Source organism: Limanda limanda, chromosome 6, assembly GCF_963576545.1.
Source record: "Limanda limanda chromosome 6, fLimLim1.1, whole genome shotgun sequence".
Lineage (NCBI taxonomy): Eukaryota > Metazoa > Chordata > Actinopteri > Pleuronectiformes > Pleuronectidae > Limanda > Limanda limanda.
Window position 1 is genome coordinate 24,373,984 of NC_083641.1, and position 19,859 is coordinate 24,393,842.

The window sequence follows — 19,859 nt, forward strand, 5'->3', positions numbered from 1 at the left end:
CCTGGAGTAAATCATGGATTTTAAAGGCTAATTTAATCCGGTAAATCCAGATCTTTCAGATTTTAATATGGCTTCATCAGAGGGCTTTTGGGCCTTGGCAGTGGCGGGTGTTGGGGGGTGCAGCCTTACTGAGGAATCACCTGAAACCGAGAGGAATGCCCCCCCCCCCTCCAGTTTCCAATGCCCGACTGCAGCTCCCACCTCAACAAGCATGTTTTGTTTGTTATTCCTTTTTGTTTTCCTGTAACGAGATAAGTTCAGGTCACCGCGAAGTTCCCCGACCTCACACATCAGAATCAGAATCAGGAAGGATTTATTGCTAAGTAGGTTTACACCTACCTGGAATTTTCTTTGGTAAAAAGGTGCATACATTTAACATAAAGCATAAAAACACAACAAGTACTTCACAAAAGAAAGAAATAACTGTATATAAAACAAATATATATACAAGAGATAAAAAGTTAAATAAAGAGTAAAAAGCAAAATACAAGATATAAAAAGTTAAAAAAAAAGTAAAATGCAAACACCCGCCGCTCCATCTGCCCTGTACATCGTGTTCATCTTCCACGTTATCAGCGCGTAATCGCTCGTGACGCCGGGTGCATACTTGAATCCATATCCGCCGCCCCTCTGGTCTAATCCCAGGTTGGATGGGATTATCTTTCTTCTTACCAGAACACAACATGCAGCGACATGCAGTTGCGTGAGGTTAGTGGAGACTCTGTGGGTGCTGTGATCCCCCCCCCCATCACAGAGAGAGATGACTCTGCACTTCCACCGTGTGTTTCTATCCTGTTATTAATGGAAATTGTCTCTCCTCCACTTTTCTTCTGCAGGGAGGTAACATTCCTCCGGCCGGTGGTATGAATCATCATATGCATGAAAATAGGCTGCAAGCTGCGGCAAATTACACAGCCGGTCCGGTGGTTTGTGTTTTCAAGAGATTTGAGGGTTGTTTAGGTTTTTTAACCTTCAGAGTCCGTCTGTGCTGCAGCTAATAAATGATCAGGTAGTCACTTTATTGTGATGGAAAAAATGTTTGTTATGATAAAACGTCTGGGAGATGATTATAGAGCTATTCCGGGGTAACAGCTGCTTCTCCCGGCCACGAAAAAGTGAATTACAAAGAGGATTTAGGCTAATCGTTTTAGATGGAGAGTGATTTACGCGGCTCACCGGTCCCTTGTGTCCTCAGCCGCCAACTTTGAGTTATAATCTTCTCGTGGGTCTGTAATGCAGTTCCGCTTATTGTTGTTTATTATCTGACATAACGAGCTGTGTCGGAAAATGTATCCTTGTTTAATGTGCATGTGTGAAACCCAGTGATTTACCAGAGTAAAGACAGATCCGCTGCAGTGGGGAACCAAACATGTGAAGAACCTGTTCTCATCCGTGAGAGGGTGAAGAGTTTATTGAGGTTCAACAGGTTCGAACCGGTGTAATTCTTCTTCGGGGAAACATTTGAAAAGACATAATTAACGATTGGTTCGTGCTACAAGGCGAGTAAGCAAAAAAACAGGTTTCAATTAGGCAGGAAACTCGCCTGTGAAGGTTTTTCTGTGTGTTTCCTTGGCTCGTGTTTGTTGGATCACTTTCAGCAGATGCTCCTTTTCCTTCATTGCAGCTTCTTTCTTCTCTGGACTGCAGATTTCTGCCAAACAGTCAGAACTGAACACTGACCACATTCGGTGAGGAAAGCTTCCTCTGCTGAGTCAGATGTGTCGGCTGGGACTGAAAACAGTGTGATAGAGAGAGATAATGATTTTGGCGAGCGGCAGCATTTACAGGGTATCTTTAAAAATGTTGAAAGCGATTGTATATCACATATAATTCGGGTGAAAGATTCTTCCACAGTAAGCTGCCCTCATTTCCTCTGAGGGGAACAGAAGGGAAACCCTCTGTAATGAGTCCTTTCCTCTGTTTAAATATGCTGCCAAAGTAAGTGCTCGGAGCCGGGGTTAATAAAGCTAAAGCAAATTCCCAAAAGCATAGAGAGCCCAGGCCCGGGCTTGTTCTCAGGATGATGATGATACATGTCGTCATAGCCGCCTTAGGATATCAGTGTAGCAGAACTGAGGTTGTTCAAGTGACGCCTCTCGAGAAAATCCCTCTTTTGTGGATGCGGGTGCAGGTTGAACATATCAGTGCTGGAGACAGTCAGGATTCAGAAAGCCTGATGGAAACATGTATAAAATGAATACAGCTTTTCTCGTAGGACCGGGGAGATATGTTCAAACTTTATTTTAAAGAACATCGAAAAGTTTAAAGACTGATTTCTGCTCCTGAGTGAAGTTTGTGGTTTTAAACTCTTCTATATGGACAGAGAATGACAAACACCTGATATAGAGGCAAAACTTTTCACAAACCTGAGGTAGATCAATTTGTGTTATACATCTTCACTGTGTTTGCACAATGCATAAACATTGATTTCAGCTAAATGAAATGATGGAAGCAAAATTCAAAATCTCTTTCTCTGACAGGATCATTGCATTTGTGTCTCACACGTGCTGGATGGGATTTCATTTTAGGACAATCTGACGTTCCCCACAAAACCGCTGGAAGTCTGACAGTCAGTGCTGCTCTGACATCTCCTTCCTTCCCCCCCTACTGTGGCAGAGTTTTTTCTTCTTTGTTCAACTTTGTAAAAAATCACTCTGGATAATGTGCTTTTGGCCCCTGGAGCCCGGCGCTGTGCTGGAGCTGCTCCTTCCAGCCGGGCTGCGTGATAAGCCTCTGACAGCTCGGCTCCGGTGTCACAGTTCTCTCCAGCTGAGCCCGGGCTTCAGGATCGGAGGGTACACCCCCCCCCCCGTGCACAAACAGTCACAGACCCACACAGTGAGCATCCACGTCAGAGACAATAATCACAGACCAAGCTGGCACCGGAAAAATACCGTGCATCGACTAAAAGCGAGTTTAATTAATAATCGCTTGGTATTTGATTTCAAGCCGGTGTCTCCTGATTAGCTGCGATGGCACGGAGAGAAGACACCACCACCTTTTGTTTTGATATCACTGGCATTCCAGCATGCCAAGAAAATGTATACAGCACAGAGAGAGAGAGAGACTCTGAAATATTACCCGGTTTGAATCGGCCTCTCGTGGGAAGGTTTTCATTTCATACACTCCCGACGAATACACGCTATAGAGTCTGAAGGATATCACGGCTCTCATCACATGAAAAGGTGCTGATGAAACCCATTGGGGATCCTGTGTGTGGATCGAGCTGCCCCCCCCCCCCCCCCCCCCGCCCCCCCCCCCCCCCCCCCCACACACCTTCATCGCCCGCCCCTCCGCTCTCCATAAGTGGAGTCTGATGGGCCCCGGATATGAGAATTCATCTGTTTGAGGAATGGGAGGGGAAGAGCCAGTCAGAGGAGATGAAAGATACAAGTGCTCTGTTGGTTCCAGTAATGATGGGGTGGGGGGGTGGGGGGGGGGGGGGGGGGGCAAGGCGTCAAAGCTGCTTCCCGTCGCCTGCAGCGATGGGATGAACGAGCCGATTTACACTTCTCCCTCTGAACGCCGCCTGCGTTGACAAGCTGCGAGGAGCAGGTGAGCCCTGCAGGCACGCCGCCTCATCTGCATACGAGCAGGAATTATTATTTTTTGATATTTTCCCCCAGACTCGACGATGAGCAAACACAGAGAGAGTGTGTGCGACGACAGGCGCCGTGCGGGAAGTTAGCGGCCCACTTCTCTGCAAAATTTCTAAAAATATGTGACGGCCTCAAACTGTGTGGTTTATTTAAGTCGGAGAACATTCCTGTCTCCTGCTTCGTGTTCCCCTCAAGCATCTGCAGCGCATCTCGTGAAAAAAGTCAACTTTTAAAAAAAGCGTTCCGGTTGAACGCCTTGAAAGAGCTGTCATCAAGTGACTGGTAAAGCGAGTCGTTTTTTGTTAAATTGTAGACGGCCCCCTGTAAATCAATCGGAGTCCTCTGGTCTCTTTCTGCCGAGCCGCAGGCAGCAATTATCTAACGCTTTGTTTTTGAGCTGGTCCATTTGTTAACCTGCATTATCATTTTTTCTGTCTTATAAGAAGTAGTTAATGTTTTGAATCTAGAACAGAATTGAATTTGTAGAGGTAAGGTAAGGTAAATACCACTTGAGATGATGACAGGATGGTAAATTGCGGCTTATTATGGCAAAACAGTCTAAAACGAGTCAGGAATACTAACTTCAAGACATTTTTTCTCAAATGCCAGTTTCTAATCCTATTTCAAGTAGGTAGTGGACTTAAATCTAGTACAGTGTCACAATTATAAAACTAAAAATTAATTAAATACGCTTGAAACAAACAGGATGACAAAAAAAGATGCTACTTTTGAGGGGAAAATACTATTTTTGAGCATAACAAGCTTATTATGAGACACAAAACATCACAATACTAGTAAAATATAGCTAAAAATGAGTTTTCCAAGCTAATTCCAAGATCACTCTTATCTTGTAAGGCTTAAATATAAAGTCTTATTTTAAGAAATCTTACCAAGCGAATTTTGACTTGTTCCATCGGCAGATTTTTTGGCTTATTACAAGCAAAAAATAACTTGTACTAATTTTTTTGGGCTTATTTTTGGAGTGGCCATTTTTGCAGTGCACAAGTACAAAACAACTTTTCTGCAACAACCACAGAAGACGTCCATGGCTTGGATCAACCCTCCCTCCCCCAAAGAAAACTGAGGAATGCCTGAAGTTAACTCGACCATGTCTGGACTTATCTCGGTTTTCCAGGACCCGGGCTCGGAGTGACGAGTTACATATTAACAAGCAAACGGGAAAGAAGGAAAACAAAGAGAGAGGCCACGGGTCCAGACAGCCGGACAATCTCCTTCAGCAGCTGCATTTAGCTCCTTAAATCTCTAAGTAATTGCCTGACGCCATTGCAATTACTGCAACGGAAAAAAAAGGGGTTCTGTAACACTTTAAAGGTTATCACTGGTCAATGAGCCGTATGCAAGAGCTGGGTTTGCTCCCCTCCAGCACATTGTGAATCATTACAGGGAAAGTCTGCCGGGTCCTGAGATTCCTCTGGGACACTCGGCTAACAGATTCAATTTAACTTTCTCTTAAAGGGCATTCACTGTGCGAGAGTTCAGAATGTCACAAATGGAGCAACTATGCAAATCCAGCTCATCTTCCGTGTTCTCCCGCTTTGACATTTTAGCTTCTGTCCTTCAGATCTAATTGTTCTCGGCGTCGGTGAAACCAGAACTTGCTGCTTCTGATTCACTTGTTTCCTTGGGGGGTCCAGGTGTTGGGCTCCTCCCACCCGGTTGTGCATCTGCTCCAGCTTTGAACACGACGGGTCCCGAGAGGCAGCTCCGACACGGAGAGCAGCTCCACGTCAGCTTCTCTTGATGGTTTCTGACACTTTTGATCTGCTGGTAATTTGTTCAAAGCGTTGGGTTGTTTGGTTTGGTTGGAACTCTCCTCGCTGTTGTCTTCACTTGTCTCCACCAGTGAGCACGGCTGTTCCCTCATGCTGACATCACCTTTACATTGATTCCTGTGCAACATTAAATTATGGGTTGAACTCTTAGTGGAAATCTCTATTAAACCTTTGTAATTGGCTTGTTTGGACATTTTTTCCTTGATTTCCAAGAAGGTTTTGCCAGATTTTCTTAATCAATGAAAATGTTGAAAGAAAATCTCACAGTGCACTTCATGGAAATTCATTCTGTAGTTTCTGTGTAATCTAACTAACAGACTGACAGACACAAGCGTGACCTCCTGGGCTCTGAGGTAAATAACCTGCTCTTCCTGGGAGGTTTTAAGCCTCATGACCTGAGCTGATCTCCATTTTTCAGCCATTACTCCCAGCGTCCCCAGAGGGAGAACAGGTTTACAGCCAGAGCGTGAAGTCGTCCATGGTGGTCTGTTTCCTTATAGAAAGCTTAGTATTGATCCTCTTGTGTTGTGCTAGGTGTTACACATCCAACTTCGATGAATTATATACAGTATAATGTACATAGTTACATACAAATACTTCATTACATCACTAACACAACCAATCATTTTTTAGTTATATGTAAAAAGTTGTTTTTTTTCCATTGGACCATTGCATCAGCGTAGTTGTTAGAATGAGCTGCCAAACTTTTGCCCTTAATAATGAAAATAATCATTTTTTTGTGGATTAACCTTGTTAAACCGTGCAAAAGTAATTTCTTTGAAGACTTCACTTACACTCCAATAAACTGCACTGTAGTATTTCAAAAAGAGATGGATTTCGCTGATAGAATTGAAAAGTATACTACATGGAAATCAGACAAGAGTAATTGGATTAAATCTAATATGTTATCCAGTGTGGTGACTGTAAATACGATTTTAAATGATATTCGCATGGCCATCACATTCAGTGTATTCATGACTTTGCAACAACCAGAGTCTCCAACTTTCTCACCTAAAGTTATTTGAATTAGTTTCTGTTTTAACATTCACATCCCCCCCCCAAACTCTTTGTGCATTGATTCCAATTTGCCGTCTGAGAGTCTTAATGAAATTTGCCAAGCAACATCAAAAGCAATCTTCTTTCAGCCTACCTGTGCATATTTTGGAAAACCGGGGTTTGTTCCTCTGTGCAGACAAATCTTCAGTCCAATACTACAAGGGGGAGACAATAACAACACTAAATCCTTCCACTCCTTTCATGAGCGCAGACTTGCATGCTTATCTGTTACATGCAGGCTTGTGCACAGTTCTCCTTTTCACCAGCCGTAAACAAAGGAGCAGGAGTCGTTTAACACTTCTTTAGGAATTACCATTTCAGCTTTTCAGGGAGCATTTTACCCTCATGTGAGGATTTGCGAGTAACAACTGTGAAATGCAGCAGAAACATGTTGTCGGAAGTGAAACCAGCCCAGAGAACAGCCCCAACAAACACCCGGCTCTATTAGTATGGAGCTCATGAGTCCGTGGGCCTCGAATGGGGTTTTATATTCTAGGGCCTCACACTGCTGCTTTCAGCAAACAGTCCGCCATTATTCGGTCTGACAAGAGAGCAAACACTGTTTGTTCAGGGGTCAAGAAAAAGCACAGCCCCCTCTCTTTGTCAGGCCCATTCATCCTGCATCCTTAGGTTGCTTTGTTTTCTCCCACATTTTCACACCTTTGCTTGTTTCCTCTTGTTAGTTCGATACCTCTGCTCATTTTACAATCGGTCACCGGCAGCAGCAGCAGCAGTGGAGAGTGGACATACATTAAATACATGCTGTTTTTACAATGTGAGCCTTTCAGGACCTGGGAAGGAGACAGATCTTTGGATCTCTGAGCTCACGTCTCGAGTCAGTGTCTGACATGTCAGAGAAGATGTGTGTTAATCTCACACGGAGTCTCAAATGGAGTGTGGAGTGGTGTTCCTCCATAGAGGAGCTCTTTGTCTCGTCCAAGGAGGTTTTGTCCGTTTGTTTTTCGGTTTGTTGGTTTGTGAGCAAGATTACATAAAAACAATATCCTCGAAACTTAATGAAAGGGTGTTGTAAAGGTCAAGGAAGAACCCATTAAGCTTTGGTGCAGATCCGGATCATTTTCCACTTTTCTTTAACATTGAGAGAAAGGCCGGTTTAAAAAATGTTCATGGACCTTGATGAAAAATATCAGGCACATTTAGGTGAGTGTGCTGATTCCAGTCAAACCTGGATCTAGTCAATTTAAATGTGTTTTTATATGGGTTATAAAACACAGCCCTCAGAATGAATGCTACAAGAGTATGATGGGATGTTTTGTTGCTTTAGAAGCTTTAAACGTTAGGGGTAAAGTAAATTGTTGGGATAGTTTCCTCTACAAAACAAGAGAGTAAAAGAATTAGGCCAGATCATGCTTTAAAAATGTAAACTAGACCCTGTTTAGGGTTGGGGGAGAATTAACCTTGATTAGGTTTAGGGTTAAGGTGCAGGTTTGAGGCAGGTAAGGCTCAGGCACCTTACTTATCTTTTTTCAGAGGTTCACATAAGTTGCAAAAGTTACTTAAGTTATATTTAACTTAATATCCAAACTGTTCATACCGTTTTTTACTCTCTTTTAAATCCACATTGAACTTTTTGTGCGGGCGCCGACAGAAAGCCCTGCAGCTGCTAATTCATCCCTTTGTTGTTATTTCCTCTGCTATTGAGAGTTGGGGGGGGGTGGGGGTGGGGGGGGGCTTCTGCTCTCTAAACCGTGTGGCTGACAGTTAATTAAGACACTCGGGGTTGCATCCTCTTTGACAGACAGGAATGCTATTCAAGGGCAATCAAGGGGGACTTTGTCTGACCTCACCTTCACAATCCAGACGAGCGAACCCCCCTGAAACCACGTTTATAAACCTCTTTTCAACCTGTTCCCAAACTCAAGGTCGGTTAATTGATTTCGTTATTTACCAGCGCTGAGATATGAGAACATTTGACGTTTCATCTTTTCAGTTTTCAGGTGCGGTGCCCGTCTTCCCTCGCAGCAAGGTCAGAAAAACAATTTTTTCGGATTCAGATTGCACCAGATTGCACCATATTTAGTAAATGTTGAAGAGGAAAAAATAATCGGTCTTTCTGAATCCTGTTCATAACTGTAGGGGTAAAGAACTGCTTTAGAATAACTTGTGCCCAGCCACCTCTGACCAGTTCCAGCACTAATGATGTAGCCATGATCAGGGAGAAGTCCTGACCTCAGGCGCTTGGCAGGGACACCCTGTGCCCCCGGGGGGGAATCGGCAAACCTGCGACAGACGGGTCCTCTGCAGAGTTGTGCATCCTCAGGTGTTGGGACAGATTCTGTTTCAACTCGTGTTTCCGGGCGAGAATAATAGGATTATGCTCGTTTGAATGCACGTAGGTGTCATTTCTAGACACTGAGAAATATCGACCCCGGCAAAGATCCACTGTATTGAGCTGTTTTTTTCACACGATCCATATTTCTTCAACAAATTGATTTCGATTGGTCCTCAACAACTTTAAAAACGCTGCAGGCAGAGTGCTCATGTGTGGGGTTTGTGAGGGTTTTGTGTAGGAGGTGACTAATGACATCATTTGTGGCAGTGTGAAAGGACAGTGGAGCGTGAAGCGGGACTCGCAGGACAGGAGTGACCTCTCCTAACAATCACATTGTACAGTATTTCCACTTTCCTGGGCCAGAAATAAAGGAGCCCCATCCGAGATTATAAGAGCTCTGGGAATTTCCTGCCACACAGGACCCGTGGGGGGGGCTCCTTCACTCTGTGACCCCTGGAGGAAAGTCGCAGCACAACAACCTTGTGCTGCACATTTGGAATTAGAGGCGGAGCGTGCAGGAATGCAAAGAAGGTTATTTTGCTCTTTGCTTAATAAAAGGTTTCTCACTGACTTTCATATTGAAGGACTCCTTCTGATTCATAAAGGCATTTAAATCAAATACTGCAAGGTTTAAGTGCTTTACCTTGAATGCCTTTCTGCGGATGTCAGTTAGGGAAGTTATTTGTCAGTGTGTCGGTTTTTTGCGTGTCTAAGACTGACAAAGGGGAAAATGTAATCACTGGAGTTATTTCTGCTCTGTTGAAGTGTTGAAAATAGGATCCAAAAAAAGGCTAAAGAGAGTTTGTTCTTCCCTCAAACAGAATAAGTCAATATGTTCCCATGGATGTGAACAGGAGGTAAATATCCCAGCACCTTCCGAGGCCATTTGAGGAAATGGATTCATGATGTAGTCGTTGAAACTTTGGGACAAAAGTAATTCCAGCCATTGTGCTCCACATTTGGAAAGTGCACACAGTTAAATCACTTCTATAGCTGTGGTTCAGATGTTAATCTCACAGAACTTTACCTGCTGCGAGCAAAGCCCTTTCCTCTGCTCTAAGCCCGGCGTGGCACTCTGACCCAGCACTTTTGTCTGGAGGAGCCTTTGGCCTTTTCTTTCACACCCTCAAATATCTCCTCCGAGCGACCACGGCGTCAGAGCGGACGCTGAGGCGACAGCAGCCAGAGTGGATCCTGCGGAGCGACCAGATTTAGAGCGGCTGCACCCCGGTAAAGACAAGGGGCTTCAGTGCCTGTGAAATCTCAACAGTTCTAAATCTTTCTAGCCGCGGCCAACTCCCCACTCGTAGCTGCTGATACAAGGCTTAGGGCGATTAGACCGTATCGCTCTCTCGCGCTCTCCGCTCTGCTATGCGCGTTCTTTCCTTCAACAGGATTATCATATCCCCCTTTTCCCTTAATTGGAGAGGTGAAAAGTATGCCGGTATGCTCTGGTACATTATGAGGATTAAAGACAGCTCATGTAACAGAGTTGCGATGACGGAGAAATGTCTCAGTTCATCACAGAAGTGAATCCTTATCTATTCCTTAAAGGGATAGTTCAGGGAAAAATTGTAATTCAGCCATTATCTACTGACCACTATGCTGATGGAGCAGTGGGTGAAGTGTTTGAGTCCACAAAACACTTCTGGAGTCTCAGGGGTAAACAGTGTTGATTTATGTATTATAATTTATGTATATTTATTAGGGCTGGGCAACGATTAAAAGTTTTAATCACGATTAATTGCATGATTTCCCTGATTAATCACGATTAATCACATTTGTATACGCAAAATCCAATAATGATAAAAAAGTAGTGTATAGCGCAATTTTATTTTCAATGTTCTGCCATATGAACGAAAGTGCCATAACATTTGTTGTGCAAACACTTTTAACATCAGCATTTAATACAGTAGCAGTTAAATAAAATATTCAGTGTAAATCTCAACTTAACAATGTTATCAAGGCAAATACAAAGTTAAAGCTCAATGCCACTGCCAGGGCATTAATGTTATCCTCTTCGTTATGAAAAATGTATACTCCTCCCTGCGTCTAACGTAGTCTGCCGAAGCCTCGCTCCGCTCGCTGTTTCGTTGAATGATTTGCTGATATCAACTGTGTGTTTTGCATTTAGGTGATATTTTAGACTGGAAGTACTCCGGTGATAAGAAAATTCACCTTGGCAGTGGCTACAAATAACTTTGGTTCTGTCGACTCCGCCGCCTGGAAGGACTTTAAAATGAAAATGGCCATGTAAAAGCTCCGTACCCTTATCCATGGTTGTTTATCCGCCAATTCTTTTCTTTTTTCCGGTTCCGCAGCAGTCAGCAACAGACTTTCACAAAATAAAAGCCTGACTTTCACAATAAAACAATAAATAATCAAACCTGAGTTAATGCGAGATAAAATAATTAGTTGAGTTAAATAAGTGATGAGTTAACTCGTAATTAACAAGTTAACTTGCCCAGCCCTAATATTTATGTATCATAAATCAACCCCACCCCTTCTTTCTCGTAATTTTGGTTTAAATTCGTGATTTTATGCTTTTTAAGAATAGGGAGAAACCTCACGATCAATAGTTGAGAACATATCACAGATATTTTGGTATTTTGATTTCAGGAAAGGGAGGAATTGGATTGCGATTTCTACCCAGATCAAAAGAACGGAGGATTATCTCATATCACAGGAGTCGTCTTCTGTCTAGTCATACAACCATATACCTTTTAATTTTAAGCATTCTGTCAGTAATTTGTGGTGAAGATGAAAATGTTGGCTAAACAGAAAAATACAATAACCATCTTTTGCTACAGCGGCTCAGGTCTGAGATCAAAGACGGTTGTTTGGTAAAGACTTTGGAGCTTTGACGAGCAGTGTAGTTATTTTTAAAGAATCGGCTTAAACGGGGCTCTTAAATCTGCCTCATCAGACTTTGTGGCTCCCAGTGCAGATACAAAAACTCCCTATCCAGCATTTTCATCACCCGCATTATTAAATATCTCTCTGCACGTAAACAAATGACGCATGTGAAGTGTAAATGAGCAGTTTCCCACTGGGGGAGAGTTCTCATTTTAAAACAGTGTTCCTGCAAATCATCGATTTAGGCATTTAGACAATGAAGTCAATTAACATGACATAATGATAGAGCTCTTCCCCGTTAAACGACAAAATCAAGAGCTGAATCTTTGCTTGAGCTGTCTGTACATTAGTGGTGTAATGATTCTCCAGATTCATGGTACGGTTCATAACCAAAATGTTCCCACACTGCCGCTGGCATGGCTGTGCTCAGGGGGTTTTCTATCTCAGGGTTATTATCCATCTAGAGCTAATTAAACTACAGCCTGCTAGTCCAGGCGTGATCCCTGGATCAGGATTGGACCATACGAGTCATGTGACACATGCAGTTGGAAGACAATGAAAGGGGTGTAATGTGTAATATTTACAAAACATACAGCTTGTTCTAACTGGTTGTTGTGCTCATTGTGGAATGGAAAGCATTTACGAGCACCGCAGTGGTCCAAAAACCTGCTGCACTGCAAAAATGGAAATCTAAATAAGATGAAATATGTTAAATCCAGGAAAAAAAGGCTTGTTTCTGTCGACCAGGCAGTTTATATTTGTTTCAAACGTTTTGGAAGCTTAATTATTTTAAAACTCGTTTATGAGATTGTATTAGTGGTAAGTTAATGTTTGAAAGAATTACCACAGTTTACTAAGCTGCTGTAAAAACTCAACAACCACACTTAAAATAGGCTCACAATCTTTTGGCAAGAGGGATTTTCTTCCTCAGATACTTATGTTTATTTTAGGTATTGTTTCTCCTCTTTTATTATTTCTTTCCTGCTAGTTTTTCAGAGCACAGTGTGCTGCAGTGTAGGTCTCCAGTTTCCTTCAACTGTATTTGTGTAGTGTAGCACTAATAATAGAACGTTATACTTTTGTTGGTTGTGTGTTTGTTTGTTTGCTTGTTTTGTTGGTTGATTGGTTGGTTTTTCAGTTGATTGCTTGGTTGGTCGTTTGTTTAGTTAGTTAATTCCTTGGTTGGTTGCTTGATTGATAGATCAATTTCATTCATTGAATTAAAATACAATACAGATTTAGATAATTTATTTAACTAGGATTTCTTAATAAAGCTACAAGACTCACTTACGGTTCAGATGTCATGCCTTTATTATTACATTAAGTTAGAATGCTTCCCTTGCTTTCTTCCAACAGTTTGCTCTGTTTTACTGCATCTGAATGGATTTTGTGTCATTTCACATCGAACTAGAATCTCTGGAGTGTGAGCACTTCGCTGCTCCGGTGCACAGCTGGACATCTCTATCCATCTATCTTTAGCGTTTTGCGTGACATTATAATGTTTCAGTTTGGAAACTCTTAGCACAAAGTCCAGGTGCAGTATATGATCATTCAGTATTTTTAGCTGCATTGTGTCCATCGAACAGGCTTCACTGGCGGGTCCATAATTATCCGGACTAATCAGTGCGCTGCCGGCTCTGCGGGCAAAGCACCGCCTGTCTGTCTGCCCGGCTGAATGAACAGATGAGGGTCCATGGGGCACCGTGGCCCCTCAACGCTCGGCCGTGACCAAATAAGGGCTGTCTGCAACATGCATGCAGGGAGGAGACAGGGGCACCAAGTTGGCACAGTTCGGCCCCTCGCATTTTTTGGCCTCTCTCAAAAGCTTTCTGTCCGTCATCACACATCCAGTATGTGAGCGGAGAGAACTGGGTGTTTGCTCCATGAAGTGAACATGGGTTTGTGTGTGAAAAGGTTAATGTACAAGACTGGTCACGGTCAAGTGGTTGAAAACTGCAGAGGCCCGAAACGTTGACGACACTGTTACTCAGAGCTGGAGACCGACACTACAGGGTAAATCTGTGAAGGGCTGAAGAAGATTAGAGTTGGACTTTGTAGGACTCCTGTTATTATGAGAGTATGAAAAGATGTAGCAATAAAGTTTGAAGATATATTGAGAAATATAAAAACATGACGTCCAGGATCCTGTTATGAGGAGTATGATGATTTCACTGTATAATATATGTATCTGTACAGACCGGCACATGAGAGATACTGATATTGTTCACTAAATTCTTTCTCAGTGCTCCGAGGGCTGGTTAAAGATTAACTCTGGTGTTTTCCTTGGGGCCTCTTTGAAGTGGACTTATACTCCAACCCCTGCTTATCTTAATTAGAAAGAAATCTGGAGGAGTGAAGTGGTTCTCTGGAGCTGAGCACCTCCTCTCCCAGGCTCTCTGAACGCACCGCTGCAGCTTTAACGCCACTTTACGGCCTCAGAACTCAATATTTACTCAAGTGATGCCGGGACTATATGTCTTGTTGTGTAAACTGTGAAATGGATTTTTACCTTTTTCTTCTTGATGTCTGAAAGCGTCAGGTTTGGGGACGCACTCTTGCCGGATATGAAAAAATAAATAATTGATAGAGCCACGTTTTTTTTGTTTGAATACTGCTGAAGACAAACAGGTGTTTGACGTGATTCATCTTGAAAAGCACAGCAGCCTCTGAGGCTTAGTTTAATGCGTGGGCTGTTTCCTCTCTGCCATGTGAAGAATTTTACAAAGTCACCTTTTACTGTTGCTAGTGAAACACAAGAGGCACTCGAGATAAATTCTACTAATAAACAATCCTGGAACATTCTCTGCCCGAGACGCATTATGATCTATTTGGTTAATTTTCGAGAATTATCCTCGAGATCAAGTGTATCTGCTTTGCCATAACTCCTACAAAGTGCGTGCTAGCGTGTGGAGTCCTATAAATTGCAGAGAGTGTCTCTGTTGCCTTTACCTCAGTGGAGGACAGGCTCCTTCACGACTCAGAGATCACACATGCCGTGTTTACCGGTGGCATACGTGCCAAGCGGCTGGCTTTAATCCAAGTGGAGTGGGGGGGGTCCTGTCATACACAGGTCGCCTGTCTCCGGGAAGACTGATGTGGAACACACAGGAAGCAAAACAAATCCTACACTGTGGTTTAGACCCCAAGAATGTATAACTTATTATAATCATCACTTGAGAGACATTTTCAGAGTCTCCATTACCAGCTGATAGAGCCGCTGCAGTGCCTGTCCTGCTCCTGTCAGTTTTGAATCGGCTGTTTTCCTCGGTTTCCACCTTCCTTTCTGTCGGAACCTGCAGTAATTGAGCTGCGGGGAGTAGAGACCGACTGCTGGACTCCACACAGCTGTTCACCTGTTTATTCAGAGTTCGGTGAAACCTGGCTCAGTATGCAGAGGCACAAACTGGAGAATCAGTTTGTTGTTGCCGTCGGTGGGTGGCCTATTTATAAATATTGAATGTATCATGTGTCCTAATCGCACCGAATTCGACACGGCACTCCCTTGCTTTCCGAACAATAGACACGCCAAGAGTGAAGCTGATGGAATGAACGGTTCACGAGATATACGACAGAGGGATTTCTTTAAGTATTAGATAGTTTATTGAGTCCAATTATAAATGTGCAGTGTTTGCTGCTTGGAAAGTGCTGTGTTGTGCCAAAAATAGTTTTACCTTGAAATGTTTGTTCTTCATCCATCTTATTAGGTTAATCTCTTCTTTCCAAAGAGCACAACAGAGATCAGGCTTGTTTGTTATTTCACTATATCAAACCTAATGCCATAAACCTTTCCTCTCCTGCTGAGCATGTGATTTATTCAGTGCTTTCACTTTACGATAATTTCCATATTGTAAGTGGTGCGATTTTTGGCAAAACACCAAACAAATTAATTTACAGTTGATTTACTTTGGCATAAGTAGAAACGGCTTTGGAATAAAGAAAAGAGCCTTAATGGGGAAAAAAGATTCCAGTTAGAATTCACTTTTGCAATGAAGGTTAATTAAGGAAAGGTATGTTGCTTTAGCATCCTTTTACATTATTGGTCGTTATTGATTGTTGTCATTGTGCAGCACATTTTTTCTTTTTATCTCAGATATTGGAATATTTTGTCAAAAAGCATCAATCCGAGTCGCACTAGGGCCGGATTTTACCCTGCATGAGCATTTATTCACCGAAGGGAAGAGTCCTGAACAGGTGCAGAGAACATTTCACATGCACACACACACACAGACACGCAAACTCATAAATGCATGCACCCTCACACCTAATAAAATACACATGGTGAATGTATAGACATCTCAGCGTACCCGTTGAGGAAGGAAACGGACACAGAGGAGCGGCTGGATGGACGTGACAGATTTACTTGACTATTACAACCGGGGGGGGCGTACGAGCCTCTCAGTTGTGCCTAACACAAGCGACAGCAGCGACTCTTAAACCACGGAACAAAGCCCCTGGAACCTTCTGGCAATTTCACTGTTATTTCACCACTTTCACGAGCGCCAGATGTTTAATGGCAATCATCTGGATCTCAACATCCTTCCTAGCAGCAGGCGACAACTTTCTAAGTGCAGTTTGGCTGACGCATGGAGATTTTTTTTAAGAACCACTCAAGCTCCCAAGACATGTTGTAACTATCCCCAACAATAATTAGCACTCGAGGTAGTCATGGTTGTTGGCACGTGGGAGAAATGAAAGGCTGTCTGGAGGAGGGAGTGTGTGAAGGAGCCAAAAGCGTTGGTTAGGTCGAAGAAGAAGACGTGCAGTTCTCTTCCTTCCTTTTTCAGCAGTTTGAATCTGGAGCCTTATCTTGCTTGTGTGTTCTAAGCAAGCAAAGCAGCGCAGTATAACATAATTCTGCAAATAACGTTGTGTAACAATCGCCAAGGAGTTTGTGTTTTTGTTTCAGTTGTCTTTCTGTTAGCAGGATTGTGCTACAATGTTGCTGTGGATCCAAATTAATGGGAATTATGTTTTACTTTCTTGGCAACATTTCTCCGAATATATTCTAAGTGGCAGATTCATAGATTCTAAGTGACAGGTACCCAGACTAAAGGATTAAAGACAAGTCATCTGAGCGTCATGCATGCAGGTACAGTACGTGCAAAACTGTAGCTGTAAGTCTTACCTTCTGCATGGAAGGTAACAACTTTATGGACAATAGCGCAAGCAACCACACAGCAAATAGTGATGGAAATGGGCCACAGTCTAGATTTTAATACCAGGAAATACAGATTTGACATGGTGAGATAGGACAAGATTAGATCTTTCAGGTGAAGTTATTCGCTCTCAATGAACCCTTCTAGGTTTTGTTGGTAATGGAAAGAAGATCTTTCCAACCACATTAAAGAGACTGATTTGCCCGACAGGATCAATGTGTGAGGCCTCTCACTTCAGGATTAGTTCCCCCCCAGGCATTCACAATAGTTTATCTCTCCAATACCACCTTCATTAGTTCCCAGAGCCATCTCAGGATATCTGCAGTGCTCTGGTTGAAGGATGGCTGGCACATCTGGAGGTATGACTCCACGCTCCTGACTCTCAACACTGGTGTGTTACTCTGAAGTCGTCTTAAACCTCCCTCTTCCACATTTTAAGCCATCCTGTCTTTTTCTATCCTTTTGTGAAGTCTTTTTACACATCTGAAGGCTTCCTAGTAAAAAGATGTTTGTGCCCTCTTCTCCCTTTTGTGTGTGAAGTTTTTTTTGTCCTCTGCTGTGTTGCCAGGAAATCTTTTATATCTTTTTGTAGGAGGATGATACTCGCTCTCTCTCTCCTGCCGCCCTCCTCTCTTTCTTCAAGACCCTTCGGTCCATAACAAGATGTTCAGCTTCATGTTGCTTTCCCTACTTCAGAGTGGGCGATGTTTATTTTATTTCATTTCTTTTTCACCAAACTTTTCTTCCGCCGAGCTGTACATCGGGTCACTCAATCTTTTCCAGCTTTTCGAATCTGATGCGGCCCCCCCCCCCAGAACTTCACTTTGCTCTGTATTGACTTTTGCCCACTCATCTTTGTTGCTCGACTTTGGCCACTTCAATTGTGGTCCCTGTCCTTGCATCTTCTTCTTTGTAGCAGTCTGTGCTCGGTGGGGGGGTTTCAGATCAGATGTTCTGCCTGAATTAGTCCCCTTGGACTTTGGGTTATTGATGCTCAGCAGACTCAGGGATGTGTCCTGCTGCTGTGCTTCATTCCACTGGCTCGACCTTTCTTTCAAGAGATGCTGGTCAATGCCGGGTCCAAGCCTCGCTTCCTTCAAATGCTGCATACGACCTCGGCCTATGGGAGATGTTATCTCGGACCACCTGCTGCTACATATTCAGAGAAGTTGTCCAGGAGCTTATGTGTAAATGTCTCAGGTGCTGTGCGGATTATCTGACTCACTCAAGGTCGATTCTCTTCCTCCAGCCTTTCTCTCGCAGACTCGGGGGTTATTTTCCGTCTTGAACTTTCTTTTCTCACGATGGAAATATGATTCAGACTTCTAGCCGGTATGCAAGAAACTGCAACGCCAAATGTGAGGCTTGATTTATGAATGAGTCACTGCGTGCACATTTATAATTTTCTGTTCGTATCTGTGTGATTCCTGTGTGTGTGTGTATATGTGTGTGTGTCTGCTTTGCGTCTTTATGGTCAAATGGTAGCCGTAATGCCCTCTAGTACTGTAGCTCCAGCCTTTGAATCCAACTTCAAAAGCAAAAGATAAAATAATCCAGTTCAGACAGGAAACAGACACCTTTTATCTTAATTAGAAATGAAGCAATTAGAATGCACGACCCCTATTTCTTTTGCATAAGGGCAGCACATCTCTCATCCCTCCCTCTGAGTGAAGTCAAGTCCTGCAGGTATCCAAGAAACCGTGCTAATAAGGGGTATTTTTATTTTACTCTTCTCGTCTTTGTTTTCTTTGATGAGCGCTGGCGAGACATCTGAGGTTACCTTCTCTCTAATTGTGTTTTATCTGCAGGAGGCAACAAGCTGAAGCACCAGCAGTTCCGTCTGAACTGGGCGTGGATCTCTTTAGAGAAGCAGAGCTACGTGGTGGATGAAGAGGTCAAGTTCCTGGAGGTGGTGCTGCGGCGGCGAGGCTACCTGGGGGAAACTTCCTTCGTTAGTAAGTGAACACAACCTCTGACTACGATGAATAATACTGATTCATTCCAAGGCAAGCCCGGTTCATTATTCAAAGCTACTAGAGAGCATGAAATATTTTTCATTTATCCAAAGATTTAGATTTTATTCCTGAGAAAAGGTAAATTTGTTATCTGGGTCTTGATCTGCGTGTAAATAAATGAATGCAATACATATTTAATGAGAAATATATAAAGTGCTTATTTATCCCATATGGACGTATGTCGCGAATTCGCCTCCAACCCCTTCCGGTCTGAGTGCCGCCGAGTTGATGATTGTATCCCACTAATGCCTTATGGTGCAGATACTACCCATACCTAGGAAGGTATTGGAAGCACTCTACCGCCCTGAGCTGTGCATTGTCCTTATCAAACCAAAATAAATATAACTTTGCAGATATACAGACTATGTACAACTGTTCGTGCAGAGTAAGTGTGCAACATTGAATTATGTGCAAAACAGAATACGTTTTGGGGGAAGCGAGGGTTAGGGTTATATGATGGAACAGCAATGATTGTACAGAAACATGTTGTTATTCAATTTCAAGCAAAAGCAGCATCAATATAATAATCTACATACCAGAGACTGGAAAATTTGTTAGCTACATTATGCTTAATGTCGCTTGTTTTTCTCATACCTAAATTTATATCTATTGTATATGCTATATTGAAATTAACAATCTCCACTTAAGTTAGCATCTCTATGACAGCCAAAAACACGAATAATAATTTATTTATATAATAGGAAATTAATTCAGGCAATAAGGGGTTAAACATGAAGGTGCCATTGAGATACATGAGCTCTTCTCCCAGGGCGTCCTGGTTGAGATGGGTTCCAAATAAGAGGTCAAATCAAAAGAGAAGGAAAGTAAAAGCAGATATTCTATGAAAACTTATTTTAAAAGATTCTAAAACATGCCAAGAGAGGGTGAGGAGTCCAAGTTGAAAACATTGCGCAGCCCCTTTCAAGCATGAGATGCATGAAAGTAAAAGGCGGATTTACTCGGCTCTGCTCGGGTTGTTGGGACCTTCAGGGGAATTTTCTCTGATGATCTAATATTGTCGCTTCTGGGGCAAAGAGTAGATAAGTGGTAACTTTCCCTACAAAGCTTTTGCAATTGAAAAAATGAGGATA

General features: G+C 42.9%; 1 protein-coding gene across 1 annotated transcript in view; it reads left to right on the top strand.

Moving 5' to 3' along the window:
- The window catches only part of frem2b (FRAS1 related extracellular matrix 2b), a 60,747-nt gene that overhangs the window by 10,607 nt on the left and 30,281 nt on the right, over positions 1-19,859 (top strand). The window contains exon 3 of the mRNA XM_061072588.1: positions 18,562-18,708. Coding sequence (XP_060928571.1) covers positions 18,562-18,708 — 147 coding nt within the window. The remainder of the gene's footprint in view (positions 1-18,561; positions 18,709-19,859) is intronic.